Source organism: Cnephaeus nilssonii (assembly GCF_951640355.1).
Source record: "Cnephaeus nilssonii genome assembly, chromosome: 4".
Taxonomy (NCBI): domain Eukaryota; kingdom Metazoa; phylum Chordata; class Mammalia; order Chiroptera; family Vespertilionidae; genus Cnephaeus; species Cnephaeus nilssonii.
The window spans coordinates 9,112,750-9,139,257 of record NC_137075.1 but is presented as its reverse complement, the minus strand read 5'-3'; the positions used below and the strand labels follow the sequence as shown (position 1 = coordinate 9,139,257).

The 26,508-nt window shown below is 41.6% G+C and overlaps 1 protein-coding gene across 4 annotated transcripts in view; it reads right to left on the bottom strand.

Moving 5' to 3' along the window:
* Nucleotides 1-26,508, bottom strand: part of NRP1 (neuropilin 1) — a 176,388-nt gene that overhangs the window by 64,577 nt on the left and 85,303 nt on the right. For all 4 annotated transcript variants that reach the window (XM_079767850.1, XM_079767847.1, XM_079767849.1 and 1 more), the window contains exons 7-8: nt 5,979-6,134; nt 410-554 (exon numbers count right to left, since the gene is read on the bottom strand). In XM_079767850.1, coding sequence (XP_079623976.1) covers nt 410-554; nt 5,979-6,134 — 301 coding nt within the window. The remainder of the gene's footprint in view (nt 1-409; nt 555-5,978; nt 6,135-26,508) is intronic.

Below are 26,508 nucleotides of genomic sequence, written 5' to 3'. Positions count from 1 at the left end.
AGTTTACTATAAATCTACTAAGTACTTGTCAGTGTGCCCAGCACTTAAGCGAGAGAGATAAAAGGCATGGCACTTGCCTTCATGGAGCTTACGGTTTAGTGGAAAGGCACCAGTTCACAAATACAAACCACATGCCGGCTGTGTTAAGTGCTTTATACCCACGAGCTAATCCGTTATCAGAAGAGCCCTGAATGGTGTATGTGAGTACGACTGTTTCCAGGTGAGAGAACTAAGGCTTTGAAAGGTACTAAATTGCCCAAAGAAATAAGCTAGTGAATACAACAAGTAGAATTGAAACTCAGGTTTGTCTAAATCCAAATGAAAATGACCATATATATACAAAATGACTCTTCCTGAATTTAAAAGTTTATATAAATCATAACTAGGCAATCTTTAAGCTGGAGCTTACCTGTTATCTTGCAGCCATATACTTCAAACCTCATAGATATACCATTTTCCCAAGTCAGAGGTTTAATCCGGACAAATCGAGTTATCAGTGGTTTGGGGAAAACTCCAAACACAACATCTGTGGGGTTGGTGTTTCCCTGAAAGATCTATATGAAAAAAAGAAAGGGCCCTTTAATAATAGGCTTTTGGGATTGAAAACAAATAAAAAATATGTTTTTACAAATGCTTGTAAAAATTATTTACAATTTCAACATTTTCTATCCAGGTTGAGGTGGTGTTAATAACTTATCATGTGTTGTGTTGTTGTTTTTTAAATGATGGCAATCAGAAAGAATCATGTCTAATATAGAACTGGTGCATGGTGCATGAAAATTCATGCACTGGAGTGGTGGGTCCCTCAGCCTGGCCTGCCCCCTCTCACAGTCCGGGAGCCCTCAGGGGCGGGAGGCGACCCAGCAATCAGGAGGTGACGCCCCATCACACCTCTGCTGCTGCCACTGCTGGCAGCGCAAGCCTTGGCAGGCCCTGGTTACCTGAACCTCGGGCAGCCCTGGGTGGCTGGGCAGCTGCCATCCGAGGCTTGCCTGCACCTCGGGCCGACCCTGGGCGGCTGGGGAGCTGAGGGGACTGGGCGCCGCCATCTTGTGGCTGTGGGCACCGCCATCTTTGAGGGTGTGACATTCAATTACCATAATCCCTCCTTATTGGCTGTGGGCATCGCCATCTTTGCAATGGTGTGAGGTCAATTAGCATATTCCCTCTTTATTAGATAGGTTTGTCCTAACCACCCATTCAATTTTCAGAGTGGCTAGAGCCTCCAGAGCACTGTTACAAGGGTAATATTTATTTAAAAATGCACACTATTATATTAAAAAGTGGGCAATTATTAACTTTATCATATGGACCTACAAAATGCTAAGGACATTTGATGGGAATTCTCCTTATTTTACTTTCCCAGGAACTCCCAGAAAGTCTGCTTTTTTAATTCAGTATAAGGCCTGGCTTTTTGAAATTCTATGTTCCCTGCTATAACACTAGGTCAAGTGGCTTTCTCTCTTTCACTCCCATTTCTTGATGGAAGATCTTTTCTCTGACATTCAATAATTACTTTAAACTTTCTTAGTTATTGGCAAAATTTTGTTTTAGTGGTCAAAATAAAAACTTAGTTATAAATAATGTATAATTAGAACTCAGCTTTTCCTGGGCTTCTGTCTAGTTTTAAAAGGAGTCATTTTATTCTAACCATCAGTGTAAGATTGCCTGTCACAAACCAATTTCCCAAAAGTATTTGTCAGGGCCACAGTGCCAGGCCTGGTGCCACAGTCATAATCTCCAAGCAGTGGAGACTGTTTGCCTTTGTGGAACATTCTGGCAGTAGACCCACCTCAGGTGAAACCAAAAGCTTCCACTTTCCTGGATTTTACTTGGCCCTGGATTGGGGATGGCCTGTATGAAAGTGGCTGTCTCAGTTACATGCTGTGGGTGACAAGCACAGCCAGGCCAGACTCCTCTTCTCAGGTGGTGTAACTCAAGTTTACTGGGCTCATCAGAGGCATGAGTTTCCTCGCCACCTTCCCAAATAAGTTCATAGAGGAGAACCACAGTTTCCCAAGGTTTGCTCTTCTCCTGGGAGATAGGGCTTGTAAAAGTCAAATGGTGTTTTTACTTCATTTAGCTTAAGTGGCCTGCACAATTGAAGGGGGTCAATGCTTTCCAAAGTTGGCTGTTAGCCTGATCCCTCTCCAGAGAAAATTTAATATCATAATTTATCCTAGCCTGTGATGGACTTCAGATGCCTATCCCACTTCAGCATCTCTCTCTGGGAAACAATCTGTGTGGGAGCATTTTTGAGTGACAAAGAATAATAGGTAGCTGCCAGAAAGAGTGGAGTCCCAAACTATGGTGCTTAACGTGTCAACAAGTCCACTTCAGGGAAGCCCAGCAGTCTCTTAGGAGCACTGCATGGGCCAATGCTCAGCTCACACTGAGGGATTTTTTTTTCCCTCTGAAAACCTAAGGACATGCATTCTATTCAACATGGAGAGGACTGCTGAGGTTGTGATGGTCCCAGGCTGCTCCTGCTGAGGTACAGCCAGCTCTCCCTGAGGAAAGTAGGAAAGAGGGTAGAGGGCAGTGGCTGAAAGGCCCCAATGTATGGAGAAAGGCAGGTAGCCAACAATAACTAGACTCTAGTGGAAGCTCAGATTTCATTAGATTCAATAAAAGTGCTCAGACAGATGCCAGGTCTTTATCTTTGTTGAACCTTTCTATATTCTTTCTGCCTCCCACTCTGAAAGCTCTTATATGTGCCAGGGTGTTCTGATAGTGGACATCTATTAAGAGCTGTGTGCATTGTCAGATATCCCCTGAGGACTTGTGTGTGCTTCCTGACACCCCTCTGAGCCCTGTGGACAGCCGATGGACAATAGCTTCAGAGAAGGTCTTGGAGATGTAGCATTATTTTAATTTATTTTATTATATATATAACTAGTGGCCCGGTGCATGAAATTCGTGCATGGGGGTGTGTGTGTGTCCCTCAGCCCGGCCTGCATCCTCTCCAATCTGGGACCCCTTAAAGGATTTCTGTGTGATCGGGCCTGAACTGGCAGTCGGATATCCCTCTCACAATCTGGGTCCACTGGCTCCTAACTGCTCACCTGCCTGCCTGCCTGATCGCCCCTAACCACTATGCTTGCTGGCCTGATTGCTCCCAACTGCACCCCACTTGCAGCCTGATCACCCCTAAATGCCCCCCTTGCTGCCTGCTCACCCCCAGCTGCCCCCCCTGCCAGCCTGCTCACCCCCAACTGCCCCCCCCTGCAGGCCTGCTCACCCCAACTGCCACCCCTGCCAGCCTGATCACCTCCAACTGCCCTTTCTGCCAGCCTTCTCACCTCCAACTGCCCTCCCCCACCAGCCTGATTGCCCCAAACTGTCCCCCTGCCGCCAGCCTGCTCACCCCCAACTGCCCCCCCTGCACTGACCTTCTCACCCCCAACTTCCCCCCCTTGCTGACTTTCTCGCCCCCAACTGCCCCTCTTATAGCCCCCAGCTGTCCCCTCTGCCAGCCTGCTCACCTCCAACTGTCCCCTGCACTGGCCTTCTCACACCCAACTGTCCCCCCCTGCCAGACTGCTCACCCCCAACTGCCCCCCACATCAGCCTGCTCACCTCAACTCCCCCCCCCCCCCGCTGGCCTGCTCTCCCCCAACTGACCCCTGCCAACCTGCTTGCCCCCAACTGCCCCCCCACCAGTCTGCTTGCCCCCAACTGCTCCCCCTGCTGGCATGCTCACCCTCAACTGCCTCCTTGCCAGCCTGCTCACCTCAACTGTCCCTCCTGCCAGCCTGCTCTCCCCCAACTGCCCCTCTGCCAACCTGCTTGCCCCCAACTGCCCCACCCACTAGCCTGCTCGCCCCCAACTGCCCCCCCTGTCAGCCTGCTCGCCCCCAACTGACCCCCCCATGCTGGCCTGCTCGCCTGCTGGCCCTCAACTGCTCCCCCTGCCAGTGTGCTCACCCCCAGCTGCCCCCCTTGCCAGTCTTATTGCCCCCAACTGCCCCCCTGCCAGCCTGCTCACCCCCAATTGGCCCCCCTGCTGGCCTGCTCTCCCCCAACTGCCCCCTCTGCCAGCCTGATCATCCCCAACTGCCCTCCCCTCCTGGCCTGATTGCCCTAACCGCCTCTGCCTCACCCTGCCACCATGGCTTTGTCTGGAAGGACGTCAGGAAGGTCTCCCAGTCTAATTAGCATATTACCCTTTTATTAGTATATATATATATATATATATATATATATATATATATATATATAATTGATTTCAGTGAGGAAGGGAGAGGGAGAGAGATATAGAAACATCACTGATGGGAGAGAATCATTGATCAGCTGCCTCTTGCATGCCCCCTACTGGGGATGGAGCCCACAACCCGAGCATGTGCCCTTGACCAGAATTGAACCTGGGACCCTTTGCAGGCCGACACTCTATCCACTGAGCCAAACTAGCTAGGGCAGCACTCATTTTTTAAAGAAATGTCCTGAAGGTCAGAGGCCAGTTCTCCCATGCTCTCTGTTTTTAAAATATGTTTTTCTTAATATCAGAGAGAGGAAGGGAGAGAGAGAGAGAGAGAGAGGGAGAGAGAGAGAGAGAGAGAGAGAGATAAAAACATCAATGATGAGAGAGAATCATTGATCAATTGTCTCTGGCAAGCCCCCCACTGGGGATTGAGCCAGCAACCCGGGCATGTGACCTGACCAGGAATCAAATCTCAGACCTCCTGGTTCATGGGTCAACACTCAACCACCGAGTCATATTGGTAGGGATCTCTGGATTCTCTTGCTTGGGGTGTGTCCTTGGCATTAGTGTGTCCCCCACCCCCCACCCCCAATCTATTTGTTTGAAATTAAAGCATGTCTGCAAAAAACTACTCCAAAACAAAAATAATGAAACTCAGGGTAGAATTTACTTGCTTAATTGCCACAAATGTTGACTATGACGGTTTTTCTTTCCCAGATGGAGGATTGATTTCCTGTCCTCACCAGCTAGACAGTGGCCTTGAACTTGCCTGACCACAAAACTTTCCTCCCACAGAGCAGCTGCATATCTATATCCCCTTCAATCTTGTCTCCCCTTAACAAGAGTGAGGGCTTTGCAGCTAATCAAAGGGAATTAATAGTTCTCTCACTTCACACCGGGAGGCTTTTCTCAGTTTAGGGCCAGGGGGAAGTCAAGCCCATGAATGCTCCAGAGAGAAACAAGGACATGGTAACTGACCTCTTCTCAAATCCAGAATCTCAAGTTACTATACCTGGATCTTTGCTACTATCATTATCAATTCTCTACATTTTACTCAGCCTCGGGCAAGCTTTTAATTTTGGAGAAACAGCAAGTGTGAGTTCTCAGAAATCTTTTGATTGCTAAATCAGAGCTAGCATAACTTCAAGTAAACAGGCAGGCTGAGGAAAAAAACCCTTCAGTTCCAAATGATTTCGGGCAGAGCTCCCGGGGACAGGGGTTTTCCTCCTTGGTTAAAGCAGTGAGGAGGTGGCATGTATGTGATCTTAGGGAACATGATGGACTAACTTGGTTCTATTTACAGTGTATTCTCACAGAAGCAGCCAAACACACTTGCAAATTAGCTTGTGAGCCACAGAGGATAGATGAAAAGGACTTTTCTAAAACCAGCCTGTTACAGAGAGGAAGAAAGAATGAATCCATGAAAGAGAATGGAGAAACACAGGGAAAACAAAACAATACAAAACAGCTCCTATGATTCTAAGAGGACAGTATTCATCTTATGCATAGTCCTTGTCCTTGTGGAATGTATAAAGTGACTCTTGAGTCTGACAATTTGGCTGGTATTGACTTTTCTTGGACACATCCGTATAATTTGTTTTTGGCTGCTGGATCTGGGAACATGACACCCCTTTGGGCAGCTTTAAACCTCTAATTGCTCTTTTCATTTTAAATCAATTAAAAAATGAACCAGACCAGACTGAAAGCTCCCAAACAAGTAAAATTGATTGTCCATTTCAAAGACTAAATTGGTTGAAGGGATGGCAGCCAAACTTACAACAGGCTTGTTTCCTTCTTTAATGGTGATCCAGTCTTCCCCATTGGAGCTAATGTCTATTTTGTAAGTGTTGACGTAGTATTTCTTCTTGGTTTCCTTTGAAATAGCTCCCTGTGTCCCAACAGCAGTGACAAAGCGTAGAAGGCCCAAGTCCACCTGCAAGACAATACACATGTGGTCAGCTGCCCATCCCTGCACTGCCATCACCTGGAGCATATTCCCCTGTGGGCTCCATAGTGTAGTTTCTACCAACCTGGGATCAATAGACCCTAATTCCTTCTGGCATCAACAACCCCCGAATTTCCCCTCCCATTCCTCTAACAAAAGGCACAAATAGGAGAAGACACCAATTGCCCTAGGTAGGCAATGGCCAGGAAAGACCTTTCTCATTGCTGCAACCATGGTTGTTTAATCCCTGGTACAAAAGAGAAAACGGGGTTCAATATTATGTTGCTGTATTTTCTGAGAGTTTAAAAATCTTTTCCAAACAGCACGTCAATATATGCCATTTTATAAATAGAAAATCAAGGCAAACAAGGTAATTTCACATATAGGAGACTTGAGAGGCCTGGACTAGAACTCAAGTCTAACATGGTCCTGTTTTCCATCACTATTTAGCATTCTACCTCCTTCCAAATAGAACGCAGATCAGAACAATACTGACTTTGGAAGCACTGTGAGTGTTGTGGTTTGGGAAATGGGCCCTAGGTGTGTAATCTGGAATGGAGCAGAGATGAGTGCAGAGTAAGAATTTTTGTTTCTTAGATTTGAATTTCAGATAAACAACAAATATTTTTAGTATAAATGTGTCCCATGTAATATTTGGGACATACTACAACTAGGTCATGGCTTACTTGAAATACAAATTTAACTGGGTGTTTTTATATGTTATCTGGGAACGCTAAATCTAACAAAATCCAGACAAACAATCAGGTGATTTTAAGTTGTTTTAAAAACTCTCTGATTTCCTAATGTTGCAATCTGAAAGTTAATGGGTACTCTGGACAATGGTTGCACTAAACAGCTTCAAATACTCTCAGAACACTTAATGTTTTACTCACTATCCATTGAGTCATGTCCAATGCCACATCCACTTTCAAGCTGAAGGGCCCTTCAAATCCTGATGTCCAAGGGTGCATGAAGCAGAGCTATTTAAATAAACTCTTCCTGTCAAACTTACAAATGGCCCTTCAGTTTGGAAATGATTAAACTTCCAAGAGTGCATAGGTAGATTTGAAATAACTCTAGAACTTTATTCCCTGACTGCCTTATTCCTGCTTTTCAAATTTTGTTTCTAGGATACAATTTAGTTGCCAGGTAGAAAAGAAGTTAACTGGTGGTTAACTAGAAAAATCCTAAGTATTAATAATAGCTGACTTAAAGGAAGAAGCAATTGATTGGAATTTAGGTACCCAACACAGGAAGCATCCAAAGTCTCAGATAGAAAAGCCCCAAAGGCATATGCATGATCTGTCATAAAAAAAAGTTTTATTTTTTCAATGACAATGAAATACATTAGCAACCTCCCCATGTAATTGCATAAAATTTCCTGCTGTGCTATAACACTGCAGATTCTCTTATTTACCACACTGGGATACTTGACATTTCATTTAATTTTTCTTTCTAACATCACTGCCACTGGGTTTAGTATGGATGAGTGACAACCTCACAAAATGATTAAAGCTGGGACTCATTGAAATTAAAATCAGAAGGTACCCAGAACTCTAACAAAACAGCCTCCCCAGCACTATGAGAACTCTCACTGCCAATGTTGCGGGAGTTCTTTTAAGTACTATCTCCCTTAGTATCTATGGGGAATGCCCGAACAGAGACCCTCCCATACCTGATGATTGGAAGGAGATACATAGCCTTCTGTCTCAGAAGCATCACTGCTCAGTGTTGGTGTCTGTGTCAGGAGACTCGGAAGGACTTCATGTCTGTATGTACACCTTTCTGACGGGTGAGGCCTGCTCAGTTAATAATGACATTGTCCACCATCTATCTTTTTAGTCTCACCTGCTGTATCTATCTCCCAGACCCATTAAAATATTTGTTATTCTGAATACAAGAGAAGCCTTTTCTGCCTGCATGCCTCAATGTGTAAATTTCTCTTGACTTAATCATTTCCTTTGTTGTTGTTTTTTGTGTTTTTTTTTTATACTAGCGACTTTTATTTTACTTTCAGGTCTGGTAGGCAGAGTAAGTCACTTGTCACCCTAGAATATTAAGTGTATAGTTAATGTCTCCACCACTGAATCCATCCTGTTGTGTTTTTGTTCTATCTCCATCCAGACTTTTATGGGAGTATCTATGTTTCTATATATAAAATAGATGCCTATTGAAAACTCATAAGATGCAGAAAAGGTTAGAGATGAAAATAAAATCTCCATAAGACCACCATTAGGAAATAACTACTAATAGCCTCCCAGAGTTTTTTTTTTTTTTCTTATTCTAAATGTATGTGGATATGGCGTGCGTGTTTTGTTATTATAAAAATGTGGTCATATTACTTCTATGTTTGATGAGCTTCCTTTTGTTTAGTTCTACGGCTATATTTCCAAGTCAAGATATTTTTCTACCACATCATTTTCAGTGGCTTTATGATATTCCATGGTAAGGTTGTAGCATAATCTATTTAATCAGCATGCTACCTGTGAACACTGTTATTCAACCTGATTGACATTCATTCAGTGGATAATACTGCTCATCTGCTAAGTTCTGCATTAAGTGGTAAGGATATCAAGAGCAGTAAGAGTGTGGGAAGCACAAACACATGACTACAGAATGGGGCAATGTGCAGAAAGTGTGATGCAGCACAGAGGAAGGAATAAGCCCTTTACCAGAGAATTGGAGCTAGAGGTACTATAGACATTTCACAGATGGCTATGATGTCTATTATATGAAAAATACACAATAGAAGCATGCAAGTGGACACAAAGGGAAAAAGTGTTCCAGGAAGAAGGAGGAGCAGGAAGTGCAGAGGCAAGGAGAAGGAAATGAATGAATGAAATGGCAGACACTAAACAATCTACCATTGTGGTAGGCAGTTAAATAGACAGGAGCAGAGCAAGGACAATGAGCCAGGTACAGAAGGTCACCAGGGCAGAAAGTACCAGGTGCATAGCAAAAGACAATCGTAAGGTGGTACCTCACCCCCAGGGTGATCTTTCAACTCCTAGCATATCCATGGGCATGAAGTTTGGACCCCCTGACCTTTCCTCCCTAGAGATATATAGGCCTCAGTTATATTTCAGCTCCAGGCCCAGAAAAGCAACAAAATCAGATCAGTGACCCCAAGACTGACCTCAGGACCACTGCATTGAATAATGATCTCCTGCCCTGTCACCAACCAATCAATCAGTGGAGACTGCAATCTTGAAAGGACACACCTGGAAAGCTGCTGAATATTCTATTGAGATCTTCCCATGGGACTTCTCTTAAAATCTCCACCCTTAAACCCTTAGGGCAAGGATCCAGTATGCTCTCCCTCCTAGAAGCCTGTCGAAGCCTTTCGCTTCCCCTTCCCGAGACCCGACCCCCCGCTTCTGCATTACTATTACTTTCCTCACTCCCAAGCTCTAAGGGTCTTTCCTTTACCTCTATAACTTGTTTCCTAAGCCTATTTCTTCTATGGATTATTTCTTCCACCTCTATGACTTGATAAATAAATGTTCTCTTATGGTTGAAGTATTGGCTCTGAATTCTTCCCTAGCCAGAACTCAAGTACTGAGGTTGCTGAACCCAGGTCCGGTCTGACCCCATGCATCTAACACCTGGTGCCATTCCTGCCCATCTACAAAACCAGGTTTCCCTCACCACTATAGACATTTCTCAAGAAATATATTCATCTCTGGCCATCTTAAAGCCAAAATAATCAATTGTCATGAAAACCATTCAAGATCAGCCATGACCATCCTCTTGGTGATTTAGCTTTCTGAATTATGATGAACTCTTAGCAACCTCACATTCTAAGAGATAAGATTGATGACTCAAAAAAGGCAGCTGGAAAGACAAAGATACAATCCAGAGGAGTTCTAAATATAGCCACCCTCTGGGTTTGAGAGTTCATTGTCCTAACAATAATTCCTTTCTTTCCATAAAAATTCACAAACACAATAACCATAATTAAATAACCTGCTTTTCTTCAATCCAATCAGCTGTGGTCCAATCACTGTTTTCTTATTTTGAAAAATATCATTATTTCACAGCTGCCTTATTTTTAATTAGAAGATGGATGTGATTTCACATCTGAGTTTACTATACTTCTGTTTAATATTAAGGGTGCTGGTGAGGGGATGTGAAGATGGGAGGGGGTATGTACACAGCTGAACATCAAATGCATTTGCTGAAATTGTTGAATGTGTCACTCCCTGTGTGTGACAAACATAAACATCTGGCACTTATCTGATGGTATGTAAATTATTTTACAGAAATTCATCAAAATCCTTTTTTAAAAAAAATATTTTTTTTATTGATTTCAGAGAGGAAGGGAGAGATAGAGATAGAAACATCAATGATGGAGAGAGTCATCGATCAGCTGCATCCTGCACACCCCACACTGGAGATTGAGCCCACCACTTGGGCATATGCCCTGACAGGGAATTAAACCGTGACCTCTTGGTTCATAGGTCGATGTTCAACCACTGAGCCATGCTAGCTAGGCTCAAAATCCTTTTGAGTTCTAGTGGCCACCCTTTGAATTAACTTATGTAGCATTATCATCAGAAGTGACTCAATCTGGCATCTTATTTCCAATCCTATATAATCAAAGCCTAATATGCTAAGTGTCCGGTCATCCAGTCATCCGTTCAACCAATCAAAGAGTAATATGCTAATGATAGGCTAAGGCTGCTCAACTGCTTGCTATGACATGCACTGACCACCAGGAGGCAGACAGTCGACTGGTCAACCAGTTGCTATGATGTGCACTGACCACCAGAGGGCAGATGCTCCAACCAGTAGGTTAGCTTGTTGCTGGGGTCCAGCCAATTGGGACTGAGCAAGATGGGCTGGACACGCCTTGGAGCCCTCCCATGGTCTTTCCCTAGCTGGCCAACCTCCCACTTCCCTCCCCGGCCCCGATAGTGCACCAGTGGGGTCCCTTGGCCTGGCCTGTGCCCTCTCACAATCTGGGACCCCTCGGGGGATTTCAGAGAGCTGGTTTTGGCCCGATTCCGCAGGCCAGGCCCAGGGACCCTACTGGTGCATGAATTCGTGCACTGGGCCTGTAGTATAAATATAAAATTCTAATACTGCTCGTAGAATCTCTAACCACATCTTACTTTCACTGTGCTCCACACACAAAGAGAAGATATTGCTAGACAACAGATACAAAAGAGAAAGACCCAACTTTTATTTGGGGAGAGTGCACTAATAAAAGAAAACAGCTGTCCTCATTCACTTCTAGGGGCAGGAGATGGTGTCCTAGCAGCTTCTTGGAGTGAGGGGCCCCAAGGTGTGGGTTTTAAACACGTTTCTGACTAATTCTTTGTTGTAAAATGTCTACAGGTATAATCCACATGTGCTTTATGACCATGGTATTGTCTTAGTAATGACAGGAAACACATTCCCCAGATAAAGAGAAGCCAGAAGAGGCACACATTTTATTGGAAACCACTTGAGGACAAAGAACTAATTTCAGCATTATGTAGTAAATCACGTAGCAAACCTTTGCAAACTGTTAGTTAAATACCAGCATGTAGCCTTTGAGCCATGAAATGAATATCCTTGCTTCCTATAATAATGTATAACCAGCTATTGGTAATGTCACTATGTAGCCTAGCCTAATTTCTAAAATGAAAATCTGTCTTGCTCAATAAAATACTGCCCATTGATCTGGATTGGCAAGGGAGCATTTACCAGCTTTTAACATTCCCAAGGCAGGTCAATGAAAAAGCCTGAAAAAATAAAGAACAAAGAATTGAAGTCTGATTTAAAAACAGGAAGAGCACTTGTCGGTAGGGAGTGTGTGTCAGATTTTTTTAGAGCATCTTTGATGACTCAAAGAGCTGTTTAATTAATCACTAGACTCTACAAGCTAAAGAAAATATTTTTGAGCTATTGCTCATTTCCTTAGATAACACATGTGTAGAGCCTGAGCATTTAAACATCAGTGCTATTATAGGGTCTGGGGGCTTAATTCACAGTACCTGATCATTATGTTACTTAGATGTTGAACTTCTTTTCTTCAATTTTATTTTTCACTTATAATTTACATTCAATATTATTTTGTAGGCATTTTGATCTTGAACTTTTTATAGTTACCAATGAAAATATACTCACTTTATATTCAGTGACATAATTATCTTTTTATGTATTTTTTTCATCATTACTGTATTACATAGAAAAATACTGATAGCTAAAACTACTCTTATTAATAGAAAATTCATGAAGCAAACGTCTGTGTCAGGCATTTTATTAAGGGCTAAATTTACATACACTGTCTCTTTCAATTCTCACAATAATCATACAGGGAAGGTTTTATGGATAAGAATTGAGGAAGAAAGTGATGTGTGTACCTCTCTTAGTCACAGAACTTATCAGGACTTACCCCAGATCAGATCTGTGGCCCATGCATGAGCCTCTACAACCCATGCTGTTCCCCAATTCATATTGCAAAAACCATAATTGTAGAAAAATAACTTAGGATTTCTTAGTAATTAACAATTAAATCTTATAGTTCCCCTATGTGGAAATTCAATATTTTGCATAATTATACAGAATATGAAACCATTTATGATTACTTTGGCTATTTGTTTAAAATTTACACTGGCTACTGGAAAGCAAAACTTTACAAATGATTCAGTTATGCTGTAGAAAAACAAGATGGTAGTGATAACACATTTTTAGCAAAAGACAGTGAGAAAACATTTACAATGCTGATAAATAATTAAAATATTCAAGTACAAGAAAAGCGCAATGTAGAAAGAACGTCACTCATTTTCTTTTCTAGTCTTAATTGCCTGGTTTAATATATTTTTCCATATTTCAATGAAAGAAAAGCATTTTCCTGGGTGGAAACAAACTCCTGGTTGCAACACAGCCTATGCTGATAGTAAAACAATCCCAAGTGAATGAACAGATGAATTTTCCTATCAGAAGATGTGAGCCAACCAGCCAGAATAATATCAGATAAGGCTGTAACAAATGCAGTCGAAAGGCTGGCTTCCCTGACTGCCACTGTACTTACAGCAAAAAAACCACAAGGAAAGGGGCAAGGAAAATGAAGTCCCCAAATGAAGGCTGACCTTTGTCTTTTTGGCTGGTAAATGGAGATGCTGTTTGTGTGGGCTTAGCTGTGTCTGGATGTATAGCACATTCTCTCACTCTCATGTTATTTTTATTTTTTTGCATAAATCAGAAGCAACTAATTAAAAAAGAAATATTTAATTCTGATATGTTCTTTGAACTGGAGTTCCATCTGGTTCTGTTTGAAAAGCAAAATCTGCTGTAGTTGTTAAAATTGGTAAGTGGCATTGGCAGAAAGAAACAAAAGGGACTTCTATAGCGCAGGTTAATACTACAGCATTTCAACTAGAGACATTTCCAGAATCCAAGCTACTCAAATCACTCCAATATAGAAACCATAAAGATTGAAAGTGAAGGAGAACGCTGCTCTAGGGTGGAGACACCACCTCTGGTCTCCATTGGCTTGGTGTGACACACACAGAATTAGGCTTGAGAACAGTGCATGGAGCTGTGACATCCCCTGAAAATGTTCAGCTTAATTTATGAAATATATTTAAGACAAACATGAGCAGAGTGTCTTCACATATTCTATGCAAAACCTGAGGGTTTTTTCCTTCTATATTTTCTAGATCAGATATAATTGTGCTCAGAAAAATTAGATAAATATTCCATTTCAATTCCTCTCTTATAAGAAACTTGCACAATCTAGACCTCAAGACACACAATATTCTGATGACAAAAGGGGAGAAAACAAAATTGTATTGGGATTCCTATAAACTCTGGGATACAGGAAATTAGTATCTCAGGCAATTTAAAAGTGCTATGTGGAGTTAAAGGAAAAGGCTGATTAAATCCTTGTGCTTTAGAAGATGTTGTTTTACATCTTTAAGATATACACTTAACTGTGAACTCATTTCTTCTTCTTTTTTTTAAATTTCTTTATTGATTAAGGTGTTACATATGTGCCCTTATTCCCCCATTAACCCCCCCCCCCCCCACTCACGCTCTCACCCCCCTGGTGTCTGTGTCCATTGGTTAGGCTTATATGCATGCATACAAGTCCTTTGGTTGATCTCTCCCTCTTACCCCCACCCGCCCCTACCTTCCCTCTGAGGCTTAATGGTCTGATCGATGTTTCTCTGTCTCTGGATCTGTTTTTGTTCATCAGTCCATGTTGTTCATTATATTCCGTAAATGAGTGAGATCATGTGATATTTATCTTTCTTTGACTGGCTTATTTCACTTAGCATAATGCTCTCCAGTTCCATCCATGCTGCTGCAAATGGTAAGAACTCCTTCTTTTTACCGCAGTGTAGTATTCCATTGTGTAGATGTATCACAGTTTTTTAATCCACTCATCTGCTGATGCTCATTTCTTCTTTAAAATAAAGTATTTTGCTTCAATACCATATTAATGTGCAGATGGGTACCTCAGAACCTTTAATAGCTTGGTAGAAGATGACATTTAAATTGCCCCCTCTTCCAACTAGAATATTCAGGAGCTATTGCTGGGCAGTAAAAGACACAGGGCTTAAAACTTTTTTTTTTCCATTTTAATCCTCACTGGAGGATATTTTTTCCATTAAATTTTAGAGAGAGTGAAAGAAACAGGGAGAGGCAGAGAGAGAAACATCTATGTGAGAGAAATACATCGATTGGTTGCCTCCTGCACATGCCCTGACTGGGGCCAGGGATGGAGCCTGCAACTGAGGTACATGCTTTGACCAGAATCAAACCTAAGACCCTTCAGTCTGTGGGCTGATGCTCTAACCACTGAACTGACCAGCTAGGGCAGGGACTTAATACTTTTATTTAACACTAGAGGCCTGGTGCATGAAATTCATGCATGGGGGGCAGGGATGTCCCTCAGCCAGGCCTGCACCCTCTCCAATCTGAGACCCCTCAGGGGATGTTACCCTGCCAGTTTAAACTGGAAGTCAGACATCCCTTTCACAATCCGGGACTGCTGGCTCCTAACTGCTTGCCTGCCTGCTTACCTGATTGCCCCTAATTGCTTCTCCCTGCCAGCCTGATTGCCCCCTAACCATTCCCCTGCCAGCCTGATTGACGGCTAACTGCTCCCCTGCCGGCATGATCACCCCCAACTGATCTCCCCTGCAAGCCTGATCTTGCCCCCAACTGCCCTCCCCTGCTGGCTTGATGGCTCCCAACTGCCCTCCCCTGCTGGCCTGGTCACCCCTAACTGCCCTCCCCTGCAGGCCTGGTCCCCCCTAACTGCCCTCCTCTGCTGGCCTGATCTCACCTCAAATGCCCTCCCCAGCAGACCTGGTTGCCCCCAACTGCCCTCCCCTGCCAGCCTGATCACCCACAACTGCCCTCTCCTGCAGGCCATCTTGTGCTGGCCATCTTGTGACTATGTCATGTGAGAGATGCCATCTAGGCTTTTATTATATAGGATTTTTTGAATTCTTATTTCTAAGTTGCATTACATTTAAAACCTGAGCCTAATTCTTTGATCTGGAAAGAGAGCAAGTACTCAGAACAGACCAAACTTAATCCCTAGAAGCTTGGTTAAGAATTTAACTTAAAAACTCTGTAGTAAATATTGCTTAATTGGAAGTTCTTAAGAGAGAAAAATAAGTATGCTATAGTTTTAAAACAATTTGTAACCACCTCAAATATAATAGATCTCCTCATCAAATGCCTCATAGGAGAGAGTTAGCATGTGCTTTCGTGAGATGGGTTTTCTCAGCCAAGAATTAGTGAGCTTCTCCTCCATGGAGGGTACAGGCTGGCACAGGATGGCCGGCCATAGCTCTTGCTTCCATCCATTACTTGTTTATGTGCAATACCTGTGAAAAGTAGAAAAGTGTTCTCCTAGTCTAGGACCTAAAGGTTAGGAATTGCATGGGGTCTGTGGGCATGTGCAAGTTGATCGGTAAAGTGATAGTGTCCCAGTTGACTGTAGGGATGTGATCCCAGACATCCCGTAAAAGCAAGCAGATGTGTATACAGATCTCTGGCTCCTGACTTTTGTCTCTGCCAAAACAAAGAGGGTCCAGTAATAGAAGAATGGATAAAGGATGGTCTTGATTACAACCACTTTATACCTAATAGCAGAATGTATTATCTCTGCACATAATTTCAGTAGGACAGTAGTACATATATAAAGCATTTATTATTGTTGTTATTGTTATTAAAAACATTTGGGGGCAAACTGTAAACTAATATATTGAGTCAGGGTGCATTCTCACACTGATGTGTCTTAAAGTCCATATGTTGCTTCACAAATTGTAGGTGCTTAAACTGAGAGTGTGAAATTAAACTGGAGAATGATAAGTGTTTAGATAAAAACATTTAATCCATTAAATTCAACACACATTTATTGGGAGCAAGTAGGCCTATGTGAAATAATGATATTATGAGACTGAAAGTAAAAAGTGCCACCATGCCAATAAGTGAGGCATTTTGGGATTCAGAAGAAGGAACAACTACTTGTGGAAAGGAAAGAAAAGGCTCTATGGAGAAAAGATCATTTGAATCATTCAAACTGGATGTCATAGGATAAGATAAGACTTTGCTGGGGAAGGGACCAGGGTTGATGAGCTAAAGGCAGATGAAACAGGGAAAAAAAACACCCAACACAACTGCCTACATTTCAAAATAAGTGATATGACAAACATTTTCCTTCTAATATCTGTTGGTAAAATTCCCTTAGAGAGTAAGGATAAGTGTCCTCTGCACCCCCACCTGCCTGAGGCTAAAGCCAACAGCAGTTAGCATATTAATGCAAAAAGAATCATTGGAAGGACAATGGACTTTGATATTCAGCAGGGCTGAAAATAAGCATAATATTGCCCTGCTATGGGTTCAATGGCTCAAGGCAATTCCCTAACCTGATAATCCTTTTACTGTTTACCAAACTTTACCTTCGATATGCCTGTATGCATTGCTAAAGGGAAAATGTGTATTCAAGTAAATAAAAAGTGGACTGGCCAGAGGTCAGTGTGCTCTTCACAAAAGAGGCGCCACCTGGCCCTCGATGCCTTCTAAATTCATATTTCTTGTATAGCATTTTCATTTGTGCAGCAGCCCCCCCCCTTCAGATCCTGAACCCCAGTCTTGCAGATTGAGGCACCCACACCAACACACATCATCCTTTATGTGGGCCTTCATGTGGTCCACAAGTCCAGTCCAGGAAGTGCTTGGTTAGTGACAGAGACAATGGAATCACACTGTTAATTAAACCTGAAGCTCATGACTCTGCACTGCACTACTGAGTAATTCTGCTGAAACGTGTACTTTTGCTGATTCTGGAATCAAGCTTTTCTGGGAATGAGATCTAAACCTCATTCTGCACGAGTCAGAGACTTCTCTATTGAAGTCCCTAATGTCACACTCTGCAGTTCCATCCCATGTTTATATCCTCATTTAAAAAAAAATTCAGTGAAATGGCATAAAAACTGGGTGATGTTTTCTTTAGGGATTCACACTGCTGTTGAAATCATACCATTTGCTCCTCAAACATTTAATGAGAGGTCAATGGGTTTAGAACATGAGCTTAGAATGGTGGGTATTTTTGTTTCTAATATCCGTTGCACTGTGAAGGGAAGTTGGTGACTGGCAATTATTCATTTATAACACAAAAAAGTGCCAGATACTTGGGTGAAAGAAAGCGAAGGTACCGGATCCCTGCCCTCAAGTAAGTGAGGGAATAAGTCAAGTCAACAATAAATCTCAGTACAGACTGCTTAAAAATACTCTGTGAATTCTAGGACTACAGGGGGAAAAACTGGGATGATGCAGGCTGCATTTGATGACAAAAAAAGCAAAATCCCCAGGACTACCTCTGAACCTTTGACATTAAAAAGTGGCCTGGACAATGTTAAACAAGTTAATTTAGCCATTCTAAGCTTTAGGCTCCTCCACTCTCCAACAAAATACCAATGTTTAGCCGATTTGTTACTTCTCATGGTTATTATGATCATAATCAGGTATTTGTATACAAATTCACTATAAGAATGTGACCCTAATATTTTTTCCCTTAGTCATTTTGGGTAATTGGTGTGTGTGTGTGTGTGTGGTGGGGGGGGGAGTTTCTGTTTGTAGTTCCTAGATTACAACTCCTTTGGAAGAGAGACAGAGTCTTTTTTTACTTTAAATTCACCTAGCCCCACATACTAGCCCATAATTCTTAGCAGATGCTCAATGTTTGTTGCATTTAAATTTAATGCTGGGTCAGTACAGCATTGCTGGCAAGATCTGAAACTTCTTTCTTCCGAACAAAAGCCAAATACCCATCATTAAAGTCTATGTTAAAGTATTTGGACAAATAACATACTCTAATGCTAAGAATGTAATTATTCTTATCTTGGTGTTTATAACTGCAAATATTATAACTACTCATAAAATTTCCAATCCTTTGAAAAGTTCATTGCTTAGAGCTCGAGTCAGCAAAATGATGAGCTTCATTGGCTAAGTCTACGCCATGTGAAACACTTTTTTATTTATTTCTCAAATGACCTCTTATTAACTTAGTAAGTGTCCCTCCTCCCAGAAGTTACCCCAAAGGTAGCAGGGCTTAAATCATTTTCACTATATATTATGCTTTTAAATATCTCACTCAAACCTCTTTCAGCCTTTTTATTTTAAAGCTAAATAATTTGCAAGTGTGATGTCCATCCTCAGGATGTTTATGTACTGGATGTTTACATATCTGGTATCTTAGACTATTTCCATGCCCTTCCTGTACTTCTGAAAAAAATTGCAATATCAAAATTTCACTGTATAACTATAGATTTCTATGGTCTTACTTAATTCACATGTGATCTCTATTAGATGTTGGAATGATAGCTTTGTGTGGCTAGGAAATGAATGCAAATTTCAGTCCCTTTGCGATCTTTGTGTTTCTCTATCTCCTGGTCTCTGAGAAGCAGCCTCACAAGGAGCCCTGGAGCTAGCTCTGCACTGAGAGGCAGCAACCTCAGCTATGGACACACATATTTCCAATCTATCAGCAGTTTAAAGAGGTTTTCAAACCGAAAAGACCAAGAACATATTAAAAAGCATTTCCAGTAAGGTATATTTCTGTTGCAAAAGCTGTGGTTCTATGCAATCTCATAAAGTTTTATCTGTATTATTAGGGAGATTCATAAATGACTCAAAATAAACACACATGTGTACTCAAACAGGATTTGTCTATTCCAGCACAAAGGAAATGATTTGTTTATTATTAGCTTTGCAGTAAGTCATGCCTTTAATTTTCCTTCTTCTCCTAAAAACTTAGTTTCAAAAACAAACACAAGGATGAATTTTTGGAAACTGAAGAGTTGCATATGGGGTGATGGTCTCAATCAGTCTCTTGGACTATAAACTCTGACAGCATCCTTCACACCGATTTTCCATGTATTTCTCAATGATCTAGGTGGGCCTCTTATGGTAAAGAGAGTTTCATGTGCTAATGGAGAGTCTGGGAGTGCAGGTGTCCAAGAAAACTCTTCTACTCAGGGCAAAAAGAGCCTGCAAGGAGCTGATGGGATTACTGAGATTATAAAGACTGCTGTCCAGGAGACAGAAAGAAGAGAAAAAACAGGCTACCTTGGTACAACTGCTCATCAGAAATTGTGTGTAAACAGTCTCTGAAGGGATGCCAATCATTGCTGAGAACAGATGAAATGAACTTAGAGATTTAATATTTGGTCAACGGTATTTTTCTTGTTAGAAGCTAACCTATTCAAACAGAAAGTGTATACTGATTCTTTTTAAAGGATCACTTACTTATATAGGAGGCAGGGACAGCCTTGAAATAAAGCATTTGCAAATTATTGCTCCCTACGAGAATCATTGGTAATTTCAATTCACAACTGATGTTATATAGTTTTGGACTGAGCGAAGGCCAGCCTGTGGCAGGAGAAAAGCTAGAAAGTTGGAAACTCCGTGGATGTGGATGAAACATGAAAATGAGGAAGGTAAAATATTCTACAATGATCAGTGACTCCCATGCTCCTTCGAGAAGAAAGAGACAAGGCTGGTGCTCTAAAGACATGTTGCTTTGCCATCCAAATGCAGTCAGTGGACAGAACTGCAAATTCTTTTCATGTCCTGAAAAAAGAATCTAGCTACATTAATGTCATGCACTTCAGCCTGGATTGCACAATGGGAAAAATAGATCTGCATGACCACTTTAAACTACAGCAGAACAAGCACAGATGTTACACTGAATACATAGCGTTTTCCCTCCCCAGCACTACCCAAAGTCCCTAACATAATGGAAGCTATGACTTACATTTCTCCACATGGTTAGACACATCTATTTCAACCACATACTTGGAAGTGATAAGAGGTGAAATGTTTTCCTGTCTAACATGGCACACCTGGATGTGTGGTGTTTCGGGGGGTGGGGGTGGGGGCGGGGGAGGGAGTGAGGGAGGAGGTGAGATTATCCACAGAAAAAAATAGGGCTAAGGAACATATTTGGGAATGCTGACAGAAACATCCTTTTCAAACAACCAAAGCAGTAAGCTTTTCAGTTAGTAAGAATCCTAACACATTGTCACTGTAATTTTAGATGCAAAGTTAAGAATGAGAACACAGCATTTGGTATGGTTTCAATAAAACTGCAAGTATTTAAAAAGGAATGAGAGTGAATTGATTCTTAATTTTTTAAAATTACTTTTGATAAAAGATTTTAATTGAGATGAAATTTATGTGAAATCTACAAATATTCTAAATGTAGATAAATAAATAGATGTTCACATAAACTCTTCTGGAGTTCTTATTCTTCAACTAAGGCAGTGGTCGACAAACCGCAGCTCGCGAGCCACATGTGGCTCTTTGGCCCCTTGAGTGTGGCTCGGCGTTAGAACCACTTCTTCAAAATAGACTCGCCCAGGCCGAAAACCGACTTCTGCGCATGGGCCACGAAGTTTCAATCGCACTGTACGTGCACGCCCGCATGTGGTATTTTGTGGAAGAGCCACACTCAAGGGGCCAAAGAGCCACATGTGGCTCGCGAGCCACCGTTTGCCGACCACTGGATTAAGGGAACTCAATTACTGTATTATAGAAGCTGATAATCAGAGATAAATTTCAGCATATACAGGTTGAACTCCCAAATTACCTTTTTCTATCTCTTTTCCTTTTTGTTCTACTCCCTCAAAGGTACAGGAATGTCCAGATAGTGATAATGTAAGATGCTTTCATTTGTCACAATAAATGAAATTCATTTACTTATTAATGGTTGATTTATGGGAAGTGTCATGTTAAATGAACACATGCATTAACTGATATTTCTTTACATGGTAAATGGTTGCTAAAATAATGAATTCTTGCCATTTTGGTATTGGAGCTTTCTAAATAAACTAGAGGCCTGATGCATGAAAATTCATGCAAGAGTAGGCCTTCCTTCCCCCAGCTGCCGGCACCAGCTTCCCTCCGGCACCTGGGACCTGGGCTGATTCCCTCCTACAGCTGCCTGCAAGTACCTGGGACCTGGGCTGCTTCCTTATTGGGCCGCCCGCAGGCACCGGGGACCTGGGCTGGCTTCCCTCGGACCTCCCGCAGGCACCCAGGCGTCCCTCTGGCCCTGGCTTCATCAGGAAGGACGTCCGGAATGATGTCTGGAAGACGTCAGGTCTAATTAGTATATTACCCTTTTATAATTATAGGTAACAACATCCTTATAAATGAATCCAGTATTATTTAGAAACATAAGCTAAAGCTACAGAAATAGTATAATGTATGTGCTATAGAATATTTTGATCGACAGTCACAATGACTAATCTGAATTTTTAAAATAATGTTTCTTTTTTAAGGCCAGTAAAATTCTGCATGTTATACTAGTATCTTCATTTTTTAAGATTGAGAACTTAAAGTTCTTTTCTCCATCTGTGCTCTGTGTACCTCTTGAAATACCAAAAACATTTTCTTCAGTATTTTACATAATTTGCTAATGTCTTTTCTTTACTATGAGTATTTCCCTACGGAAAGTTTATACTTCATTTCCAGATCCTCAATCTGAAGGCTCTGTCAAATTTCTTGGACCTGTATAGCCATTAGCCTGTGCCACCACCTGGATTGTGATCTTGGTCTTTCTCTTCTGAGATGAGCTCTGGCTGTATCAGCTTTAGTCCTAAATAAACATACCAAGTCTTTGAGGTGAAAGACAACTGTGATGACTTCCTTCATGCAGCTGGCTCCCTGGGGCTGCTTCGCCCCGCCCACTTTTTTGAATTAGTATATGGCCTATAACATGCTCAGAATTAACATGGTATTATTATTCCTAAAGAAAGAAAAACGAGCAGGTGTTGGCAGGATTTCAAGGTGGGAAGTCTGTAATGGTGGGTATGCCCATGCCTTACCGATATTTCCTTCAAAGACTGGAGAGACTTGAAAGATGAATGGTCTAGGCCTCACCTTATCTCCCTTCATGGACTGCACTTCCCAGTCACCAGGACAAAGGCACCAAGGGAAACAGGCTCACCAGCAAAGCTTCTGTGTGAAATTCTCAGACAAGCTTCATGGTGACCTAAACAATTACTTGATCTAAGAAAATCTTTTCAATTATTACTTTTTTTTTGCTATATGCTGCCTCACATGATTATCAGTAGTATTTAAAATGAATTCCAGCTAGCCCTAGTCAGTTTGGCTCAGTGGATAGAGGGTCCCTGGTTCGATTCTGGTCAAAGGTACATGCCCTGGTTGCAGGCTCGATCCCCAGTATGGGGCATGCAGGAGGCAGCTGATCAATGATTCTCTCTCACCATTGATGTTTCTATCTCTCAGTTCCTCTCTCTTCCTCTCAGAAATCAATTAAAAAATGAATTCCAGCTATACTCCATAAATTTATATTTTCATGTAGGCAAGCCCAAGGCACCAGCTGATAAGAGTAAATTCATTTTTAATAGAATCACAGAATCTTAAATGTTTGGAAGGACTTCAGAACTATCTGGGCCAATCACCTGTCCCCTGAGGAATTCTCTCTATAGCCCTCTCAGGCTTGCTAAAAGAATGAGGGAGCTGATTTAATTCTTTGCTAAACTAAGAAAATATAGTTAGAAGTTTAAAGCATTAGTTGTAAGAAAAAGACTTCATTTTTCCGAAAGAAGGCAATTAGAAGAATGCCATAAATGCACTGAGAGCTGAAAAATAAAACTGCACAAGTCACTTATACAAGTACATAAGTGATTATTCTGACTCATAACGTGTAATTAGTCTCAAGTGTTTTACTCTGTTCAATAGTTGGAAATATAAAAGCATGATGAATTTTATTACTAATGGAATTTACAGAGCATTTCTTATTTAATCTACTTTCCTCTATCTGAATAGAGAATGGAATGAAATTTGAAGGCTGGGGGGTGAGATGGAGAAAGGAAATGTGTGTGTGTGTGTGTGTGTGTGTGTGTGTGTGTGTGTGTGTGTGTTTCAGGTCAGCATCCAAAATTGCTATTTTGATGTAGATAAAAATTGTCATTTTGATGTGGAGCTTTCAAATGGTACATTAAGTGAGGAATATATAAGGGCATGGAATACCAAACATATCTGGCTTCAGAATTTCCAGGGGGCGCCTTTTTCACCTTTGGAGAGATTGCTGTGGATGCTAGAAAAGTTTCAAACTGTGGTGTTTGCCAATTCTGTAAAACAAGCATTTTTTGCTCTGGGGCTTTCAAATTATGATATGAAAGTTATTTAAAGCTTGGGAGTTTGTGTTACATTACATGCTGCATAAACATAGCCATTGCTCCTAAATGTGAACATTAATGCACTCTGTAAAGGTACAATTATAACCGCCCGGACAGAAATCAACAAACCTCACCAAAGGAATTTCTTAAAACTGCTATCATAAAATCTGTGCATGTTATGGATTTCATTAACATTTTACTTCCCGAGGATTCCCAATTGTACAATAACAGAAGTTCTTTAAATTTTAAATACCACAGACAGGAACTGCCTTTTACCCAAAGCAGATGTGAAATCATCAAACTTGCCCTTTTATTGGTCCATGGATATGAGACTGGTTGGTAATTGGTAGCCCCTTAATGTGTTGTTTAGAAGTCAGAATTAGAAACTTAATAGTATTTTCCCATGAAAATATAAGTTAATAAGCAATAGACAAGCTTTTCAAACACAGTTCCTTACTCTTGACTATACTTGAAGTTAAAAAATTAAAATACAAACCACTTTGATTTGCATACTTTAAGAAACTAAAATAGACAAAGGCCAGTGACACACAATGTCCAGGTGAAGAGGAGCTGTTTTCAGTCATATTTTTTCTAAATCTTGTCAATAATGACTTGTGATTTTTGTCCTTGTGTTTCCTTTTCTTAATCTGATCCTTATCAGTGCATTTTGAGACCTGAGTGTGCAGTATTCTAAAATAACATCTGTATTTATTTAGCTAAAAACAGTTCACTTTTAAAAGCTAAAAATATTGAACCATAAGATAAATAAGCAATGAGGTTATGAGGCTGTTTTCCTGCATAAGATAAACAGATGAATCTGTATTTTTGGAAAACAAAAGACCTATGGTTCTGTTAAAAAAAAAAAAAACACAAAAAAAAACAATGATAAGCAGTTGAAAAGGGAGAAAAACCAGCCAAACAACCAGTTACTTTTTCTTTCAAATTGCTGACTAAACTGACTATTTTTTAAAATGACTTGATTAGGATTTGGGGAATTTACACCCCTGGTTTTGATTAAGGGATAATTTTACCCTCAATAGGACAACCAATTTTCCCCTCCATCATGACAACCAAAAATCTCTCCAGACTCTGAAGAAGTTTTTAGTTGTCATGATGGAAACGTGTGTGTGTGTGTGTGTATGTGTGTGTGTGTGTGTGTGAAAGAGAGAGAGAGACTGGCTCCTAGTACAGGCCAGGACACTACTAAATATCCTACAATGCAAAGGAAGACCCCCAACAAATAATTATAGTTCAAAGTGTCAGTTGTCAGTATTGTCCAGGCTGAGAAACCCTGCATTAGGCATAGTCCAATCATTTGTTTAAATCTTCTGCAGTGACTGTTCAATTTAATAGACATCATTTACAATAAGCAACTAAATAGAACTGTGCTGGGTTTAGAAATGCTTGCTTGGTCTTCAGGGCATCATCTTCAAAAAGGATCCAAATTCATTTGCACATCTTGTTGCAATTAAGTGCCAGCAAAGAAGTAGAAGAAAGGACACTAAGATACTAATTCAGGTTCTGTCACTAACTCACTATGTGAACTTGTACATCACTTGACCTCTAACATATACAAAATAAGAAATTGGCACAAAATGACGTTTATATCTGCTTTTAGTCTTACACTTAAAGTTGATACATCTTAGAAAATATTATTCTAGAATATAACTATGAATGGTGGGTACAAATAGACACTGGCATAAAACATTAAGAAACTCAAACTATAAGCAAAATGGAATGTACATGCTACGTAAATTAATTTATTTTTAAGTGTAATTCTTCCTAAAATGTGGTTATTTTAATATTACTTTTTTCCAATAATGCTTCATTATAAAAATTTGAGAGGTTTCTTTAAATATTATACACTAGAGGTCTGGTGAACAGAATTTGTGCATGGGGGAGGGTGGGTCCCCTCAGCTCAGCCTGCACCCTCTCCAATCCAGGATCCCTCGGGAAGATGTATGAATGCCAATTTAGGCCCCATCCCCTAAACTGGCAGTCTGACATCCCTCTCACAATCCGGGACCACTGGCTCCTAACTGCTCACCTGCCTGCCTGCCTGATCACCCCTAACTGCCCCCCCTGCTGGCCTGTTCACCCCAACTGCCCCCCTGCCAGCCGAGTCACCCCCAACTTCCCTCTCCCCTTCCCCCCCTGCTGGCCTGGTTACCCCCCCAGCCTGGTCAACCCTTACTGCCCCCCCTCCTGGCCTGGTCACCCCAACTGCCCCCCCCACCCTCTGGCCTGGTTGCCCTTTACGGCCCCCTTGCTGGCCTGGTTGCCCCTTAATGACCCCCATGCCAGCCTGGTCACCGCCAACTGCCCCCCCATCACCAGCCTGGTCACCCCTCACTGCCCCCCCTCTGCCGGCCTGGTTGCCCCTCATTGCCCCCTTGCCGGCCTGGTCAACCCCAACTGCCCGCCCTGCAGGCCTGGTCGCCCCATGCAGCCTGCTGCTCAGTCATTTGGTCACCCCTCACTAACCCCCTTGCCGGCCTAGTTGCCCCACACAGCCTGTTCGGTCATCCGTTCAGTTGCAACGGTTGCTTAGGCTTTTATATATAGAGATTTTCCTTATGGCGTACTGACATAAAATACTGATTAGCAAAATCACTTGACTGATTTACAAAACTGAGTTAAGTGGTCAAATTGACCAAAATATTTAAAATAATCTTGGTATTTTCTTGGTATGAGAAAATAAC